We start from the raw sequence: 19402 nt of genomic DNA on the forward strand, positions 1-19402 counted from the left end.
TTTCGCGTATGAGGCGAACGTGATTTTTTTTACAACAAATTTTAAACCAACATTTTACAAATTTAGATTCTTTTTAGAACATTGAATTACACTCTAAATAAAAATTTTAAAGACATTAAAGACATTCCCTTGTTCAAAAAAAAAATAATAAATAAAAAAAGCACAAATAACACATCACAAAAATCCAAAACAAAAAACAATAAAATGAAATTTCATCATCAGTCTGGTCATTTTAAACCCATATAAAGTACTTCTACATATGGATTATTCTTTGCTATTAATGTATAGAAAAGTTCATCATTCCCATCTAAGTAAAAGTTATATATGTTTTTTATGTAGTCTCCTAGCTTTCTCTTATAAAATGTACACAATTCAATTTTACATCTCCTTTCTTTGACAATATTCCTTCTAGTTCATACTACATCTAGCTTCTTCTAGGAATAAATTTAGTAAATGTTTTATTTGCACATGTTCCATTAAAACCAAACAAAAACATACATTTCTTGTTGCACATCAATTTCATCTTCTCTATCTACCAATAATTATATTACCTTTTTCATTTTTTCCATAAACTGTTTTAATTTTGAACACAACAAAAACAAATGCAAGATATCCTCATCCTCTTTTTGACACATTTTGCATTCAGCTAGACCAATTTTACATAGATTAATCTCTGAGAAGATAATATTATGTTTCATATAAAAATCAAAATTTTCCATCTTAACATCTTTATATCACCATCTAATGTTCTTCCATATATTTCACTCTTCTATGTTTGGGAAGATTTTTTTTCAAAAACTAATTTGCCACAGGCTTAGTAAAAACAGACGATCTAAAACAAGAGTAAAAAGTTTTTAAAGAACTTAACTGAATTGTTTTTCCTACTTGCCCTCCTAAAAACACTACTTAATTCCCTTCCATTTCAGTTTCTTTTTTCTTTATTGTTTTAACCCATTCTATTGGTATTGCATTTTTTACTTTTTTGTATTGCTGTTTTAAATCACTCTAAATTCCTCCCGTTTTCTCGATCGCATCTACTATTGCCTGCAATATATAACACTTCATATAAAACTTCTCTTACTCTTCTGATCCCAGCCTTCATCCATTGTCCAAAATACAATTCTTTATTTTGCGATAAAATATTTGTATTTAAAAATAATGGCTGATTAAATATTGCTTCCCTCCCCTCAGGTTTAAAACATACACTGGTGGCCAAAAGTTTGGAATAATGTACAGATTTTGCTCTTAAGGAAAATAAATTGGTACTTGTATTCACCAAAGTGGCATTCAACTGATCACAATGTATAGTCAGGACATTAATAACATGAAAAATTACTATTACAATTTGAAAAAAAATTTCAGAACTTCTTAAACTACTTCAAAGAGTTCTCATCAAAAAATCCTCCACGTGCAGCAATGACAGCTTTGCAGATACTTGGCATTCTAGCTGTCAGTCTGTCCAGATACTCAGGTGACATTTCACCCCACACTTCATGTAGCACTTGCCATAGATGTGGCTCTCTTGTCGGGAACTTCTTACGCACCTTACAGTTTAGCTGATCCCACAAAAGCTCAATGGGATTAAGATCCATAACACTCTATTCCAATTATCTGTTGTCCAATGTCTGTGTTTCTTTGCCCACTCTAACCTGTTCTTTTTGTTTTTCTGTTTCAAAAGTGGCTTTTTCTTTGCAATTCTTCCCATAAGGCCTGCACCTCTGAGTCATCTCTTTACTGTTGTACATGAAACTGGTGTTAAGCGGGTAGAATTCAATGAAGCTGTCAGCTGAGGACATGTGAGGTGTCTATTTCTCAAACTAGAGACTCTGATGTACTTATCCTCTTGTTTAGTTGTACATCTGGCCTTCCACATCTCTTTCTGTCCTTGTTAGAGCCAGTTGTCCTTTGTTTTTGAAGACTGTAGTGTACACCTTTGTATGAAATCTTCAGTTTTTTTGCAATTTCAAGCATTGTGTAGCCTTCATTCCTCAAAACACTGTGTTGGGCGCCTCGTTCAGGAGTGGGTTTGTTTATTAGCAAAAGATATCAAAGATAATTATTCATTATTAAAATCAACAGAACATTGATTAGAATTAACATTAGCTTATTAATCCTTCAAATCAACAATCATCAAAGATAATTATTAATTATAAAAATCAATAGAATATTAATATGGATTAATATCACCGGGGCACCACCCTGGAATTGGGGACTAATAACCAGACAGTATAGCAGTCTCAATATAGGATTGTTCTCTTAGGAATATCGAAGTCTGGAGTACATCGACATTCAAAAGGAAAACAATGAAGACTTGAATCCGAGCACTGGCATCCCCTGCCAGCCCTTGACACAGGTGCATGCAGAACAATACCAAAACACTTCCCTTTGAAGTATAACAAAGTTTATTGATGCAGTAATTTCAAATAATAATCAATACAATGCAGTCGATAAACTTCCAACTACAAACTAAAGAGTAACATGATTAGATATGGTAACAAATAAGCCTATAATACATGAGAGGAAGAGGTGTGTGTGTGTGTGTGTATGGAGAGAAGGAGGGCACAAAATATGGAGAATGTGGCCACGAATGTGGGCGGAGAGACTGGTTAATGGCGTCTGCCCATTTAACACGTGTCTCCGCTGGTACGATAACTTAGGGACAAAGCGGGCTCTATCGCCAAGTTATCTGCTCACCAAATGTGTGTGCGGGTATGTTTGTGAGGGGTCGGGTGTGTGTGCGGTTAGTACGAGAGAGAGAGAACAGAGTGACGGCACCGAAGCCAGTTTTATCGATCGTGAGTGAGAAGGCAACCATTATTTTATCACTCAAGAGACATGATGAACGACTCGTAATTTGTCCGCTGCGGTCGATGTTTCTTTAATGGATAAACTCAGTGTGCCGGTCTCACCCGCGATGGCAGAAATGCAGAAAAAGTCCAACGTGGTTGGACGACAACACAGCAAATCTCATTCGTGGTAACAGTAATTTACAGTAATACCTTAAGTATTATTAGCAGCAATGAGCGGACTCGGCGGTCCGTAAACTGTACAAACAATAGCCTTGATAAAAAAGAATAACACACTGTAATAATCTATCTCTGCCCAGACGTAAACTTCTTACTTGAGTCCCTTGAGGACGCGGGTAGATTGTGTGTTCGTCCGTTGTTTGACGTCGTTTCCTCACTCTGTCAGCGGGCGGTATGGTGGCTGATTCTCATGACGTCATGGCTGAGGGACGCGTTCTGTCATGCGTTTCATCCAATAGGAGTTGAGAGTTAGATCCTTCAGAATTTCACACATAGGTGTGAAGTGAGCAAGGCTTCATGGGATCTGTAGTCTGTTTTGGACTCCCTTTGTTTGATTTTGGCACTGTTGTTGTGGCTGTGAGGCTTCTAGTGTTCCTACAGGCCACAGTCAGGCTTTATGACTGTATGTAGGCCTGCCTTTGTCTCATATCCGAGTACATGAGGCCCAACAAATGATTGAGTGATGAGTTTCTAGAGAAAGCTGTTTCTTTTTTTCTTTTTTTTGACCTAATATTGACCTTACTGTGGCAAATCAAAAACAAACACAGACAATCTTTCTAAGCTTTCAACTGTGCTTGATATAATGGCAAGTGATTTTCTAGTACCAAATTAGCAATTTAGCATGATTACTCAAGGATAAGGTGTTGGAGTGATGGCAGCTGGAAATGGGGCCTGTCTAGATTTGATCAAAAATGACTTTTTTCAAATAGTGATGGTGCTGTTTTTTACATCAGTAATGTCCTGATTATACTTTGTGATCAGTTTAATGCCACTTTGCTAAAACAGCAAAATCTGTACATTATTCCAAACTTTGGCCACCAGTGTATATTCAAATGAATAACTTGTGAAAAATGTAGAATTACTAAACAGAAGGTGCCTGCATAGAACACTGCAGCCATCTACTGGCTTTTATTGTTATAACATGATTTTCAAGTCATGTTATTATTTTTTTTTTCACCAGATGGCAGCAATCTGCCCCAATACATGAGAAATTCTCATATTTTCTTCATATTTCAACTAGGTTTTTACTGTTGTGAAGTTAATAAATTTGATAATAAATTTGCTTATTTGGATATGCAAATTAATGGTGTAATTGAGAAATGTATTTCTAAATAACATCTAAAAAACATGAAATTCCAAAAGAAGTGCATAATAATTTTGTTTTTACTTCATGGAAGAAGAAATGTTATTTCTTTCAAAAAAAAGAAGAAGAAGAAAAAAAAAAAGAAGTTACACCTGTAATGTTTCTGGTCAGAAATGACCGCAAACTGTAAAGTAAGCAGCCTTACTTGAACAGAATAGGATGGTTAACAGAGTACTAGGCTATATTAATCTAAAGCCTTCTGGTAAATTAAAAAAGGAAATTCCATGTGCTCCATTTTGTTTTACCTCAAATAATGGTTATGGTACATGTAGGCCTATGCAACTTGCAAGTATGCTTAATATTTGGCTTAGGTTTATAGTTTAAGCCAAGGGGCCTCAAACAAAAGCAGAAAAGGACAGAAATATGTTTTGTTTAAATAACGTTTAGCACATAGTGTTAAAAGCACACAAATTCTTCTCTTTGGGTGAATCTGAGACAAAAGTTGGAGAAACCTTTTAGTTTTAGTTCTGTTAAATGTTACAAGTGTGAGGTGTCATTTATATCAACTTTTATTATAACGTTTCATCAAAGGATAGCCCCATATTTCTCTAGAGAGGTCTTGGCTAACCCCCCGAATATCTACTGACCCTTTCACCATTCCTTTTCATTTGATTTTAACTACCCATGTTTTCATTTCCTGTCTCCTGCAGGTTGGTACAATCGTCTATACATCAACTTCACTCTGAGGCGTCACATCTTCTTCTTCCTGCTTCAGACGTATTTTCCCGCCACTCTAATGGTCATGCTGTCATGGGTTTCCTTCTGGATTGACCGCAGAGCTGTTCCTGCTAGAGTTTCTTTAGGTGAATTCAGAAACAAGACTGAAATGAAATGTTTCTCTTTGTGTGATTTCTAAACAGCATCAGTGCAGGTGTGTGTATTCAGTTTATCATTAAATAATAAAATAAAAAAATACCTGATTTACAAATTAAATCCAGATGGGACTTTTAACTAAATTTATTTGCAGTCTTTGTATGGAGGAATTTAATCATCATTGAATCTTTCCAAGTCTGAAAAATCACCTGTGAGAGAAACACACCAGTAATGGTCATGAGAAGACCATTGGAGGACTTTAGCTGTCTCTTTTCTTAAAATAATTGAGTATATACAGTAAAGTAAATGCCCTGCAATTGGAAAGGAGACATATTGTAGAGGCACATTTAAGGAAATTTGAGATTAATCACAAATATTTTTAATCTATTTACAGCCACAATTGTAACAAATCATTTAAAAAATACTGACAGTATTCTGAGGAGAAAATGTTTGTCATTTTCTGCAGGCATCACAACTGTGCTCACTATGTCCACTATCATCACTGGAGTCAATGCCTCCATGCCCAGAGTCTCCTACATAAAAGCTGTGGACATCTACCTGTGGGTCAGCTTCGTCTTTGTATTTTTATCTGTTCTTGAATATGCAGCTGTAAACTACTTGACCACAGTGAATGATGGGGCCAATCGTAAGTTAAGAGAGAAGGCAAGTACTCAACAAATTATCTCCTTAAAATATTTGTCACTGTTAATTATGGTTGTCTTGCTAAGGCAAGTGTAAACTTTAATTCACTTTTTACCTAATTATTACTTTTGCTCATAGTAAGGGTTAGTGATTTGAACAAACCCTTAACGCTAAGAATTAAAATTCAGCCTTTAAACACGTTCGGCAATATTTGTGCTACAGACATGAATGATTCCTCAAATCATGCTGCATACTGAGGAGTGGTGTGCTTTTAGTTTTGTTAATGATCAAACATGTAGTATGTTTTTCTGGTGGACTATAAAACAGGCGATAAAAACCAATAGACCTACTTATTTAAATATGTTTGTTGAAAGCACCTTTAAGAGAAGTACAGATTAAATGAATGTTAAGTTCTTTACCTGGTAATAAAAGTGTGTGTTTTTACATTGTAGTCTGTACCCTGCACATGTGACATGTCCCACACAAGGACAGTGATGCTCAATGGGACGTACAGTAAACCTGAGAGCAATGGTGAGGCAGCATTTACCCAGACTCTTGTATCAACGGAGGAGGCCACAGATAAACTGGACCGCATGGCAGTGCACCTGTCTTTGGAAAGTGAGGCTCCAGGATACAAGAAAAAGACTCTCAGAGGCTTCAGTATTATACAAAACACTCACATCATCGATGCCTACTCGCGCATTTTCTTCCCAGGGGCCTTTATATTTTTCAATGTAATCTATTGGTCAGTGTACTGCTGAGCTGCCTTGTGAGAGGTCTGTGGTTGTAGAGTATTATTAAAATTATTCTTAGAATGTTTTCACACTAGAGCTTTTGATGCGGACCAGAGACCATTTGACGTCAGTGTTCAGGTTGTTTGGTTGGTGGGAACCAGTGTTAATCTCGACAATGAAATTACTGACTGGGTTTATTTGTAAACGATTTTGGCATTATGACAGTAATCAAGTGGTTTAATTAAAACACTGTTGATGAAAATATGATGAGAAAAGATAATACTGCTACATATTAACACTGTTTATTTATTTTTAAAGAAAGATAAATCTAGAAAGAATTGTTTGAAAAAATCCAGTCATACTGTATGTTGGGAAGTTTACTACTGGATAAATTACCCCTTTCAAATGCATCCTATTTATGTGACATTAATCAGCTATATCCACAAAATAAATTTACATCTACACAGACAATGAAGCGACAGGACAACTGATGAATGAGATCGACATTTATCTTGAAATAGTTAACCAAAAATCGCAAGTTCTGTCATCATTCACCATCACGCAAATCATTCGAAACCCATATGACTTTCTTACGCAAAAAATACTGTACCATTGGGATATATTGAGATGCTCTGGAGGGTGAACATTCTCCTCTAAATGATCAAAAAGCCATAAAATGTGTACCGGTGGTGATTCAGAAGAGGAGTCTTCAATCCACTGCAGACTCACATTCAGCTCTGACTCATTCTAGTATGAAACATCTACATATCATCATCCAATCAATTTCTTACTAATTAAATCACATCTCATCCTACATTGTTTCTCCTGTTTCACTTAGTCATTCATCATTTTACAGAAGTAAAATGGGATGCAGTGCTCTTTTCATGATGACTGTAAAGCAGGGGTCTCAAACTCAAATTACCCGGGGGCCACTAGCCAGGTGGTGTTCTTGATCGAGGTCCAGTTGAACAGTTCCTATATATATATATATATATATATATATATATATATATATATATATATATATATATATATATATATAACTCGCTACTCAGCCCCCAGGAGGATCTTTTATTAATTGTTTAATGTATTGAAAATTGTAATCTACTAGTAATCCCAATTTTTACCAAATGTAACTGTAATCTGAATATGTTGAGTTTTTATGTAACTGTAATGGATTACAGTTACACATTATTTTATCCTGATTATGTAATGCCGTTACAAGTATTCCGTGACTCCCCAAGCCTGCATCTGATATTGTATTTCATGAGAACCGCACACCCATTGGAAGCAGCAGTCCTGTTTAGAGACGAGAGTCGAGAAACATCACAAGCTGCTTTGATGCAACGGTGAGATTTTATTTAAATATAGGCCTATAATGACATAACTTACAAAGCAATAAGTTTACACATATTTGAAAATTGAATCATTTTAGTTCAGTTGGACCGGCAAAATAAGTGAATTGAGTAGCTGTACAGCGCATCAAAATAGAAACGGAGCGGCTGTCACCCGAACACGCGTCGCATCAATGGATACTTCCTGTATAGATAGCTCCGTAGATCATGATGGAAGCAATCTAGTTTTGTTAAGTGTGTAATAAACCATGTGGAATATGTTAGGCTATAGTTTAATAATCCTTTAAGAGTATTACGGTAAACATTAAAGACCAAAACAAAATGCAGAAAGTAAAAATGTATTTGCAGGCCGGGTTTGAGGCAAACTATTAACACTCATGCGGGCCGTATGGAACTTTCTCACGGGCCAGTGGTTTGAGACCTCTGCTGTAAAGTGTCAGGAGCATGTGAACTAACTGCTAGGCCACAGCTCTGACAGGTTAATACAACTTTATATAGTTGCTGTTTTGTTATCGCTGATTGGCACTGATATTCTGCAAAGCTAGTGAAAATAAGATTAATCTGTATGGTTCTAGTTACATAAATGTTTGGACATACTAAAATAATGTTGGTTAATGGCTAAAGCTGTCTACATTTTATAGCTAAATTGGCTACTTTTAACACAAGTACAATAAATATGTATTAAAAAAAGATATGACCTTGGAAGAGCCATACACTTATATTGTATTAAAATAAAGCTGCAAGCTGCAATTACGGGGCCTAGCTAACAGCGAAAGATTCAACTTAAGTGAAATGAACAGCAAATAGCATCCCTGGTGATTATTTTTGGCAAAGCAGTTTAAAAGCTATAAGAAAAATGACTTGTAACACCACATAATTGCTTATTCTTTTGACCACTAGGTGGCACTGTCTCCAAACTGCTCAGGTAGCCTCAGGGCTTAGTGGTGATAACAAATACAAGTTTTGTTTCAGTAGCTCATAGGCTGAGTTCGGAATGGCATACTACTCTTACTACTTCTGCCATATGTTTCTATGGCAGAAATAGTATGAGTAGTATGGTAGTATGCAATTCTTAAGCCAAAGTGTTGTAAAGATACAGCCTCACTTCCTGTTTGGTGTTCTGGGAGTCACATTTGTGAGCCCACTTCTCACCAATGGTTTGAATGATCAAATATTCAACTGAAAACTTAGGTCTGAAAATCATACGAGTGAAATTTAGTGAAGATTGGACAAGATTTGAAGGAAGAGCGCAATTTTTTTTTTTTTTTTTTTTTTTCAAAATGGCAGACAGGCAATATGGTCGACCATGGCAAAGTTGGTTTGTGATAAGATTCATGACAATAGGCCAAATTAATCAAAAGTTACTAGCAAAAAGGGCAGTTTTTCAAATGTCTGCACCATTAGGTGGCACTGTTCCCAAACTGTGCATGCACCCTCAGGTCATGGTGATGATGAAACTTATCAAGTTTTGTCATTACGCTCAAGTTTTGCCAACATACAGCCTCTCTTCCTGTTTAGTGTCCTCTTCATCACCTTCGTGAGGCCATTTCTCAGGAACGGTTTTAAATAAAAAATTCAATTTTATGCAGAGCAGACAAAATTTGTAGGAGGAGAATGAAATAAAACAGTTTTTGTTCAAATTTAAAATGGCGGTAAATCTAATCGGGCGGAAATTGTGTTTCTAGCCCACATGGTTCAAAGGTTACAAGCAAAATTGTTAGTGCAACTTTGACCTGTTGGTGATGCTAAATTTGCTACCAGGAATGTTCAGACTCTCCCCTACCAGTGTGCCAGATTTGACAACTTTTTACCGTACGGTTCTATGGGCTACCATAGACTTCAATGGTGGAGGGAGAATAACAATAAGCAAAAAAAACAAACAAAAAAAAAAAAAAAAAAAAATTAGGGGCTTTGCCCCTTCTGCGCTTGGACCCCAATTAATCATATTAAAATGCAACACTTTGAATATAAGTTAAATATGCATCATTCACGAGTTTGCATATTCATTTAATCCTTGGGTTGAGGAGAATTCACTAAAGCCCAAAGTATACTTCGGTTTTGACGCAAACGCTTCGTGTCTGTGTACAGTCGAATGCAAGCCTGTCAAAGTATACTTCATTTGACTGTGCATGCATACACAGGCGGTTGATGCATGCATGCTAAGTTGCTAAAAGATACTGCACTATTTGTTCTCAGGAGTTTAGACACATAAAGATGTATTTATATTTCTTCAGACTCTAGTTATACAGATGGCAGTATCTCCTGACCTCCTCACACACACTCTTGACCTGCACATCCACTATTGTTGTTTCCACATTTGTCACCTGTTGTTTCCCTGTGGTTACATCTTCTAGTGTTTATGTGTGACAGCAAAGACTCAGATGTGTTACTACTTTGTGGACCAACTAATTAGTGCAAATAATTCCATGTGTATAAGCATTTTGCACATCATTGTGTCACCTATCCTGTATGCGTTTGACCGAAGTATGAATAGCGCTGGTTATTTGCACGCATTGTCTGCGCTGGTTTAGCGGCCAATTCAACAAAGGAATTATGCAGATCAGGTAACAGCTCAACTGTGGCCACAAAATTTGCTGGAGAACGCAACGTGCACGCGTAATTCTAATTGTAAGAGTTAATTCTGAGAGTTATATAGCAGAGAATGCAACAGACCACCGTTTTCTGGCATACTTTGGCAGGACTGACCAGCATCACTAACCACTGTGATCCAGACACCTGAATCATCTCTTTAACATGGTGCAACAAAAGTGCGCTTGACTACATCATGCATCTGGATATATGTCAGGTTAAAACGCTCTTCTTCATCATTTGATCATTATTTGACGAATTAAGGTCTGTTCAAACCAAGTCAGTTTTTTTTCTGTGCAGTTGTTCGTTATGAACAAGCTTTTGAATGGAAACAATGCATTCCTATCGCGCTATTCATATCGGGTCCGACAAATCATCCGCCGACAATCCAATTTTTAAAAAAAAATTTTTTATGAAGAGTGGTCTGTTTATTGTTATTCTTTTTTTCGTCTGCAATGAAAACCGACTGACCAATGAGATAGGAGCTTTTTTCATTTTTCCAGAGTGATTGCAGCTACTCAATCCAGATCGTTGGTGGCGCTAATCAACTGGAAAACACCGGCATTGGACGTGCAGCTGGTATCCCTAAAAATGATATACTTAAAAATAAATAGTTGCAGTTCATGAACAATGAACCCTCTGTATTACAAACATAAACCCGGTCTTTTTTTGAAAGTCTGCTTATGGTGTTTTGTTTTAATGTACATCCTTTAATATGTATATCACTGGTATTAAAAATAGCATCGAGGTTCGGCAATTTGTTTGCACTAAGCTCGTTGTAAAATTCCATAAAAAAGACCCTTTACATGCAATATTTTACTGTAGACGAATTGCAGAACGGCACTGCTATTTTTATTGCAAGGATAATATAACAAATTATAATTATAAGCAATAATTTATATAAAGAAAAGACAGTGAGCCAGAGTTTTCTTGTATATTATTTTTTATATTATGCATCATATTTTTACTATACCTGTTATTCTTAATGTACATTATTCCACATGTATTTATATTACTGTACCTTGTGTTAAATTAACCAGGCATTAATCCAGACATTATAAAAAGAGAATATGGTTCGGGATTCCGTTTGGAATATACTCGTAGCAAAATACATGTGCAAATAAATATGCAACTGCACTCTACTAATATCACTCACATTAAAAAATGATTATATACTCCTCAAATATGCATCAACACCATGGAAAGAACAAAATGAAAGTTATGCAGAATTAGGTAAATAAATGGCTTTAACAGCATTCAATATGGGTAGGGTATGAGACTGATATAAATGTTTGTAGAACAGCAACTGCGGTGAAATTTTTTTTTCATTTTATTTTTTACGGACTCGGTGTGAATAGACCTTCCATCGGAAGTTAGTCTCGCAAAATCGTTACGGATTTGTGAACAGACCTTTACTGATGATATGATTGACAGAAAATGTACACAAATATCTCTTTTAAATTAAATACATTTTACTGCCTGCTTTCATCTGCCGGTAATAGTGTGATGTAAATTGCCAGGCAATTTTTGTGAAATGAATGACAATTACTTAATTTTATTTAGTATTAGCGCTGATTGCGCCTCCTTTAACTAGATTGCAGGTGGTTCGGGAATAAGATGCAGGTTTTGTCTACTACAGTTCCTTTTGACCAGTTTTTTTAAACATGAAACACTGAAGTAGGAGCATGTAGATATGGTATGGGTACATATTTGGTAACTTGCGGTTTATAAATCATTAATGCGCACAAAAGGCAAGGATATTAGGTTGCTCAAATTGCTTCACAGAAGCATCTGTCAGGGTAGTGATGTTTTATTTGTAAAGAATCAATCACTGAGTTATCTCGTTCGTGAACGAGAATCTGCTGACTGACTGAAGGAGAGGAGGCATGTCTTCGTTCAGCTTGGCATGTGAGTCAATCGTGTTCAACAAGGAGAGAAAGGGGTGAAATGCACCAAGACAAATATAGGTATGCACACAACATAATCCCCAGTTTATAAATGATTATAAATGACTGAAGACCATAGGTAAATTGACATTAATTACGAATGGAATGGCTTTGGTGCACAGTGTGAGAGATATTCAGGCTTTTTTTGAACTTTTTCTATGTAAAAGTAAAGCCCAGCTTTTGAAAGAATATAGCAAAATAAGACCTGCCATTTGTGGCAAAAATGGTTATGGTGTTTAAACTCTATTTTAAAGTCTCTTAGTACATTTGTAGACATGCAAATTCCATTTGTGTTGCTTTGTCTTGCTTATAAAGGCTGTCTTTAGTTTGAGCCAATAGCATTCTATTGCTGGCTGTGAGGAGCATATCATTGGTTTCAGCTACTAAACGAATACACCCCTTCACTGGTCATTTGAGTCTGAAGGACACAAGACATCTCATTCGTGAATGAACTGAATGTACTTGTACACTCATTCGCAAACGTGATGAATGAATCAGTCATCTCGTTCATGAACGAGGATCTGCTGACTGGCTGAACGAGAGGAGGAAAGTCGGTTGTTCAGTTTGGCAATCTCATTCAACAAAAAAGGGTATGAATTATGAATAAAAGTGAATCAAATATGAATAAAAATATGAATAAAATTGAGTGATGACCACACATTACAATGACTAATGGACTTTATTGGAACTCATTATTTTTAGGATAGTATTGTTGTCTTTTTTGTATAGCTTGATAAAATATCATGCTCAGCAGTTCACAATGTGACAGGTATGCTTTGTTGTCATTTGGGAGGAAACACTTATGATGCTTAAACACTGAGGTGCTGATGTCTCTTAGTAGAATTGTAGACACGCACATTTTAATAAAGGATCATTAGACTTGTTCTGGTTGTAAATGACTCTGCTTTTGGTTCAATGCAATTACTTAAAATTATGGTAATTTGTCTCCATCTACAGGCACAAATACGTAATTTGCAGAAATTGTCAATGAACAAATCAATGAACGAATCTTTTTGGTGAACGGATTCAAAAGACTCGAGTTACTGAAATGAGTCAAAATCACCACCACTATGGGAGCTTTTAATTTCTGAAATTGTGCATCCTCGTTTACTTTCCTTTCCTTCCTTCCTTTCCTCGTTTCCTAGCTCCACTCTCTTAGGAAACGATGCAGGAGGATGGAGGAATCGAAGCAAGATGTATTTGTAAATGGAATGTCCTACTCATTCAAGCGTCACTTCAGAATGCTGTCTTTGCACAGCTGCATTACCTCGGAGCGCTTGCCATTATATGTTGTTAAAACTTGATTAATTTATATTTTCATAATAAAACCTAATAATTCAAGATGCACTGTTGAAGTATGTGACAATTATGGTTTATAATTTATAAACTGCAAAGGTGAAACATTAATTAAATGTGTTGTGTCAAATGTGAAGGGGGAAGAGCTTTGGCCAAAAAGTCTACACTCAAGCAACTTTGGGAAGCTTTCTCTGTCCTCGATCCTCACCTCCTCAAGGTGCATTTTGAGAATTGATACGTCCTTCATGATGGTGGACTTTGATCAGTTTCCAGGGATGCTTCTCATTTCTTAAATTGTGCATTCTCGTTTCCTTGCACCTCCGTCCTCAAGCCTGTGACCTGGAAAACGATTAAAGTCTGCCATCATTAAGGACGTATCAATTCTCTAATTCCTCCGCGAGGATCGAGGATGGAAGAAGCTTACCAAGGACGCTTGAGCAAGGAAGCACAGGAGCATCCTAAGCGGAAGACTTTTTGGTCGAAGCACCTGATGCATGCTTAAATTATCCTCCCCTTTTACATCTGGTACAACAGTTTTAATTCAAGTTTCACCTTTACAGTTTAAATAAACCATAATTGTCACATACTTCAACAGTCTATCTTGAATTGTATGGATTTATTATGAATATAAAATACAATTTCAATAACATAACAGCAAGCATGCCAATGTACTGCAGCTGCGCAAAAATGTGCTCTGAAGTCACGTTTCAGTGATAAAAAATCTTGCTTTGATTCCTCCCTCCTCATTTCCTTTCCTTCCATTCTTTCCTAGGGTGGAGCTAGGAAATGAGGAAATGAAGCAAGGAAAGGAAACGAGGATGCACATTTTCAGAAATGAGAAGCACCCCGGGTCACGGGCTGGAAGTCAGATGAGCGAGGAAATGAGGATGCACAATTTAAGAAATAAAAAGCACCCTATACCAGGGCAGGTGTTTATTATTCAGTGCTCTTTTGTAGAGTTCTGCTCTGATTGGTAGATGAACAGAGATGTGAGTAAACCAATTAGCAATGGAGAATAATGTTGGGGGGTGTGGCAAAAGGCAGAACCAAGAAGGAAACACAAAATTTTGGTACACCTTAAAACATATGGTTATGGTAAGCAGATTTGGCTTGCGTTCCAAGACAGAGGGCTTGATCTTAAGACTTAACCCGAGCACTAAAGACCCCATGGACTACTCAATAGATGATTTTACTAATGACTGGATAATTTAAGGCAAGAGATGGGGTGGTGGAGGGATGCCAGAAGAGCTGTCACAGCAGTGAGGTAAGCAGCTGTTTGTACACTCTTTCATAATGATTGATAGGATCAGTGGCCTGTTGCACGAAGCTGGTTTCCGTGGCTACCCAGGTAAGTTTGAGTTTAGTTTCAGCAAACTCTGTTTTTTTGGGCTCAAGAAGGTGGGTCGGTTTTTACCAGTGTTCATTGCCAAAGCAATTTACGCTACATGGCTAACCTGCTCTGGAGCAGGTTTTATTCTAGGTTAGAGAGCACAAATCGAACTTGGACCAATTAGCTGTGAGCAAAGTGACACAGTAAATCTGACGCAATAAAGTTAATCCTTTAGTGTTTGAAGTGATGGCTTCACCATTCGTGGAGAATCCTGTGGATATCGGATGCACAACTAATCAGAAGGGCACTTCGAAGAGAAATAATTTTTAGGGACAAACAAAATCCCCTGGCTTTCCCTGATGAACATCTGTATGAAAGATATCGATTTTCAGCAGAGGGTATAGCTTATCTATGCCAGCTTCTTGAACTGCACAATAAAAATGACATGCCTAAGCCATGCGATTATTGTACCACAAATTGTATGTATTACTTTGCAGGTCTTTGCGAGTGGTACTATTTGTATGCGGTGGGTGATGCTGAGAACATCAGCAAGCATACAACCTCCCAAGTAGTAAGAAAAGTGGTTATTGCATTGCAGGGATACATTGATAATTTCATTGCATTTCCTGGCCACTTAGACACACTGGTTATTAAAGAGGGCTTTTACAGAATAGCTGGCAAGAATTTAATTTGCTGCCTACCTATTAAGAATTATATTATGTAAAAGATCTTAAAGTTACTTAACCTACCGTATGCAATGATCTTGCAAAAGGATTCCCTAGGGTCATTGGTGCCATAGATTGCACACATATTGCAATTTCTGCAGCCCTAGGAGAGCTAATTTTGTAAACAGGAAATCCACCCACACCCTCAATGTTCAGGTACAGTCTGTTCTATATGCCTACTAATTTGTCTTTGACTAATCAGAATATTTCAAATTCAATATGATATTAAGGTCATGCCATCTGTATCACTGACACACCTGTTATTTGTAGATGACTTGTGACCATCAGTACATGATCACAAGCTTGGATGCTTGATGGCCTGGCTCAATGCTTGACTCAAGAATTTTCTGTGAGTCTACATTATGTCAGCGCTTTGAAGAAGGTATGGCAAAAAAAAATTAACAATGGAACTGTATTGTACACTTCTATAATTTCTCTTTTATGCTTCTTGACAGGCCTATTTGATGGCCTGTTGGTTGGAGACAGGGATTATGCATGCCAAAGGTTTTTAATGACCCCCTATCCTGACCCTCAGACAAGATCCCAGCAACATTTCAATGTGGCCCATAGTAGAACCAGAGTCAGGATTGAAAACACCTTTGGAATTCTGAACGCACGATTCAACTGTTTGCAAGGCCTGAGAGTGTCACCACAGTGGGCATCCCAGATAGTAGCTGCATGTGCTATCCTGCACAATACAGCCACTATCAGAAAAGAGCGAGTGCCACCAAACCTCCACTTCCCCCTGATGAGACTGAAGAAGATGAAGTTTAATATATATAGTGCCTTTACCTAGTTCAAGGTCGCTTTACAATTTGTATATTTCATTGATACAATTAGATTGATACAAACACACACAAAACAAACAAACAAAAAAGTATGAAGACATCAATATCAAATATCTGTTAAATCTAAGAGGGTAAGTCAAAATGTGTAGAAAAAATATGTTTTAGTTGAGACTTGAAAGCAGTTAAAGTGGAGATATTGCGAAGATTAAGAAGTAGTGAGCTCCACAGTTTAGGATCAACAACACAGAATGACCTACCGCTCTCTGTGGCCAGTTTAAAAGACCAACAAAAGACCAAGTTCATAAGATCTGAGAGACCAAGGTGGGAGATATGGGTGAAGTAAGTCAGACAAATAAGTTGGGGTAAGACCATTTAAAGCCTTAAATGTTAGAAGGAGTACTTTGCATTTAATGCGAGATGCAACAGGCAGACAGTGGAGATCATGCAGAAGAGGTGTAATGTGATCAGAACACTTAGTGAAGGTGAGGACTCTTGCTGCAGCATTTTGAACATATTGCAGCCTAGCAATGCTTTTTTTGGTAAAGCCAACAAGCAGGGCATTGCAATAATCCAGGCATGATGTGATCAATGCATGTACTAGGGTTTCAGCATCAGCCAAGGTGAGAGAAGACTGGAGGCGTGCAATATTCCGTAGATGGAAAAAAGCATTTTTAATGACAATGGAAATGTGAGAATCAAAAGAAGGAGTTGAGTCAAATAGGACGGCAAGATCACAGACAGTGTGGGAGGGCTTGACATGAACCCCATCATGTCGATGCAGAGGCCCAAACTTTTTACTTGAGCAATAGTTCCAATTATCAGTATTTCAGTTTTATTTGTATTTTGTTTGAGGAAATTCATGAACATCGATTGTTTATTGTCGATGCAATGATTGAAGCAGGAGGAGAAGGTGAGTCAGAGCTAGCGATGAGGTAAATTTGTATGTCATCAGCGTAGCAGTGAAAGTTTAGGCCATGTTTATGGATGATGTGACCAAGTGGGAGTATATAGATAGTAAACAGTAATGGTCCAAGGACTGAACCCTGTGGAACACCTTGTGTGAGAGGAGCAGTTGTAGATTTATACTTCTGTATAGTAATTAAATATTTTCTATCAGTGAGGTAAGAAGTAAGCCAAGTGAGAGCTGAACCAGTGATGCCAATTTCACAGAGATGAGATATAAGGATATCATGACAGACAGTGTCAAAGGCTGAGGTTAGATCAAGAAGAATTAAAATATTTGTAGACCCAGAATCCACAGACAAGAGGATGTCATTAACTACCCGGAGTAGAGCCGTCTCAGTGCTGCGTGATGTGCGGAAACCAGACTGATAAGGTTCATAAAGATAATTAGAATGTAAATAGGAATGCAGTTGAGTGGCCACTACTCTTTCTAAGATTTATTATAAGAAGGGCAGATTTTATATTGGCCTGTAATTATTGAAATTTAAAGGGTCAAGACCAGGTTTATTTTAATTGGAGTGACAGCAGCTGTTTTCAACTCTACTGGGACTGTAGCAGAGGCTAGGCTACAGTTTATCAAATGTGAGATAGTAGATGAGATATATGATACACTAATTTTTAGTAGAGAGGTGGAAGCAGGGTCAAGTTGACAGGATGTAGAATTAGACTTCATAATTAGATCACTAACAGCAGAAGGACTGATTGGAGTAAAAGTGGACAGAAAGCAATTAAAGTGTGGTGGCATTGACCCAGTGGCAATGACCCAGCCATTCACAAGCTCATCAGAGCCAGAGACAGCATGTTCAGGAGGCTTAATGTGTTTACTTCCAGTACCATAATTAATTACATGATTCCATGGTGAAGGCTGAGATTTACGAGGGACCAGGCTTTTCGACAAGATAATCGGTATGTCCGATGGAGACGAGTGGTGGACAGTCAAAAAAGTCCTCTGCGAACGATGTATATAACACGGACGGCACGCAATTCCCAGTTGATTACAACATTCATATGTATCTGAGGGTAGATGAAAAAATCCTTTAAGAGCTTTAATCCTTTAAGTATAGTTAAGAGCCACAAAAAACAATCAAAAAATCCAAGACACAGCATTTGAAAGCAGCTAAGCACAGACATGACCATTTATGGCTCGCAACTCGAGCAAACAACTTACCGATACAACAACTACGTTAGCCAGAACCGTGTCAGATCCACACCAAACACTCCACTGGAAGGATGGCTACCCAACCATACAAATGAATGCCAACACAAATGATAAAGAGAGCAGGGACTCACTGTACCAAAATGTCGAAAAGGTGATGGATACTCGCAGGTAGAGGACTTGCAAAAAAGTGCCAGGTCAGTCAACAGGATATTTAGTATAAAGAGTTCAGGTAAAAGTTTATTCCAGTAAAGCAGTTAGTCCAACTGTGTGTTGATCAGCAGATAGTTCAGGTAACAATTTATTCCAGAGAAGCAGTTAATCCAACTGTATGTTGATCAGCAAGGATGGGTTGTGAGCCAGATCAAATGAGGTAGTGCAGCAATTTGACGAGTTATTGTCCAAGAATATTCCGACAGCTACTTGATGCATAAGAGATATCCAACAGAGAGGGCAAAATATGAAAATAAAAAACAAAACAAAACAAACAAACAAACACTCAGGTACCAGCATGAAGCAGCAGCACAAGCATGTACAGCTTTCTCACACCGGAAGTATACACCAACATAGACTGACCCCATTACATTGGACCATCCAGCTGGCAGAGCAGACAGAGTTGCAATCACAGCACAATATTTCAGTTCATTTTCAATGAAAGCACAGTACACATATTTGGGAGTCCAAGTGTTTTATTGATTTTCACGTTGCTAAAGAAATAGAAAAAGGTGTTAATGCATTACCCCTCGTACTAAAACACTGCATTATTTCATAACCATAGCTTCACATACCATCTTCCGGTATTCCAACTCCTCAATTTGTAATTTCAGTTTCTTTTTTTTAATTGCTTGATCTTATGTTCCTGCTCCTTGAGCTTGCAGTACAGCTCTAGGGTCCT

At 37.3% G+C, this 19402-nt stretch overlaps 2 protein-coding genes and 1 pseudogene across 2 annotated transcripts in view; 2 read left to right on the forward strand and 1 right to left on the reverse strand.

Moving 5' to 3' along the window:
- Nucleotides 1–6393, forward strand: part of gabrr2b (gamma-aminobutyric acid type A receptor subunit rho2b) — a 53407-nt gene extending 47014 nt beyond the window's left edge. Inside the window, exons 7-9 of the mRNA XM_051644875.1 lie at nucleotides 4821–4973; nucleotides 5450–5646; nucleotides 6078–6393. Of these exons, the coding sequence (XP_051500835.1) occupies nucleotides 4821–4973; nucleotides 5450–5646; nucleotides 6078–6386 (659 nt within the window). The 3' untranslated portion in view covers nucleotides 6387–6393. The remainder of the gene's footprint in view (nucleotides 1–4820; nucleotides 4974–5449; nucleotides 5647–6077) is intronic.
- Nucleotides 1–19402, reverse strand: part of pcmt (protein-L-isoaspartate (D-aspartate) O-methyltransferase) — a 623660-nt gene that overhangs the window by 389703 nt on the left and 214555 nt on the right. The gene's annotated exons all lie outside the window — the stretch shown is intronic.
- LOC127410452 (putative nuclease HARBI1) lies at nucleotides 15122–19203 on the forward strand (annotated as a pseudogene).

The sequence above is a fragment of the Myxocyprinus asiaticus genome, chromosome 19 (genome assembly GCF_019703515.2).
Source record: "Myxocyprinus asiaticus isolate MX2 ecotype Aquarium Trade chromosome 19, UBuf_Myxa_2, whole genome shotgun sequence".
Lineage (NCBI taxonomy): Eukaryota > Metazoa > Chordata > Actinopteri > Cypriniformes > Catostomidae > Myxocyprinus > Myxocyprinus asiaticus.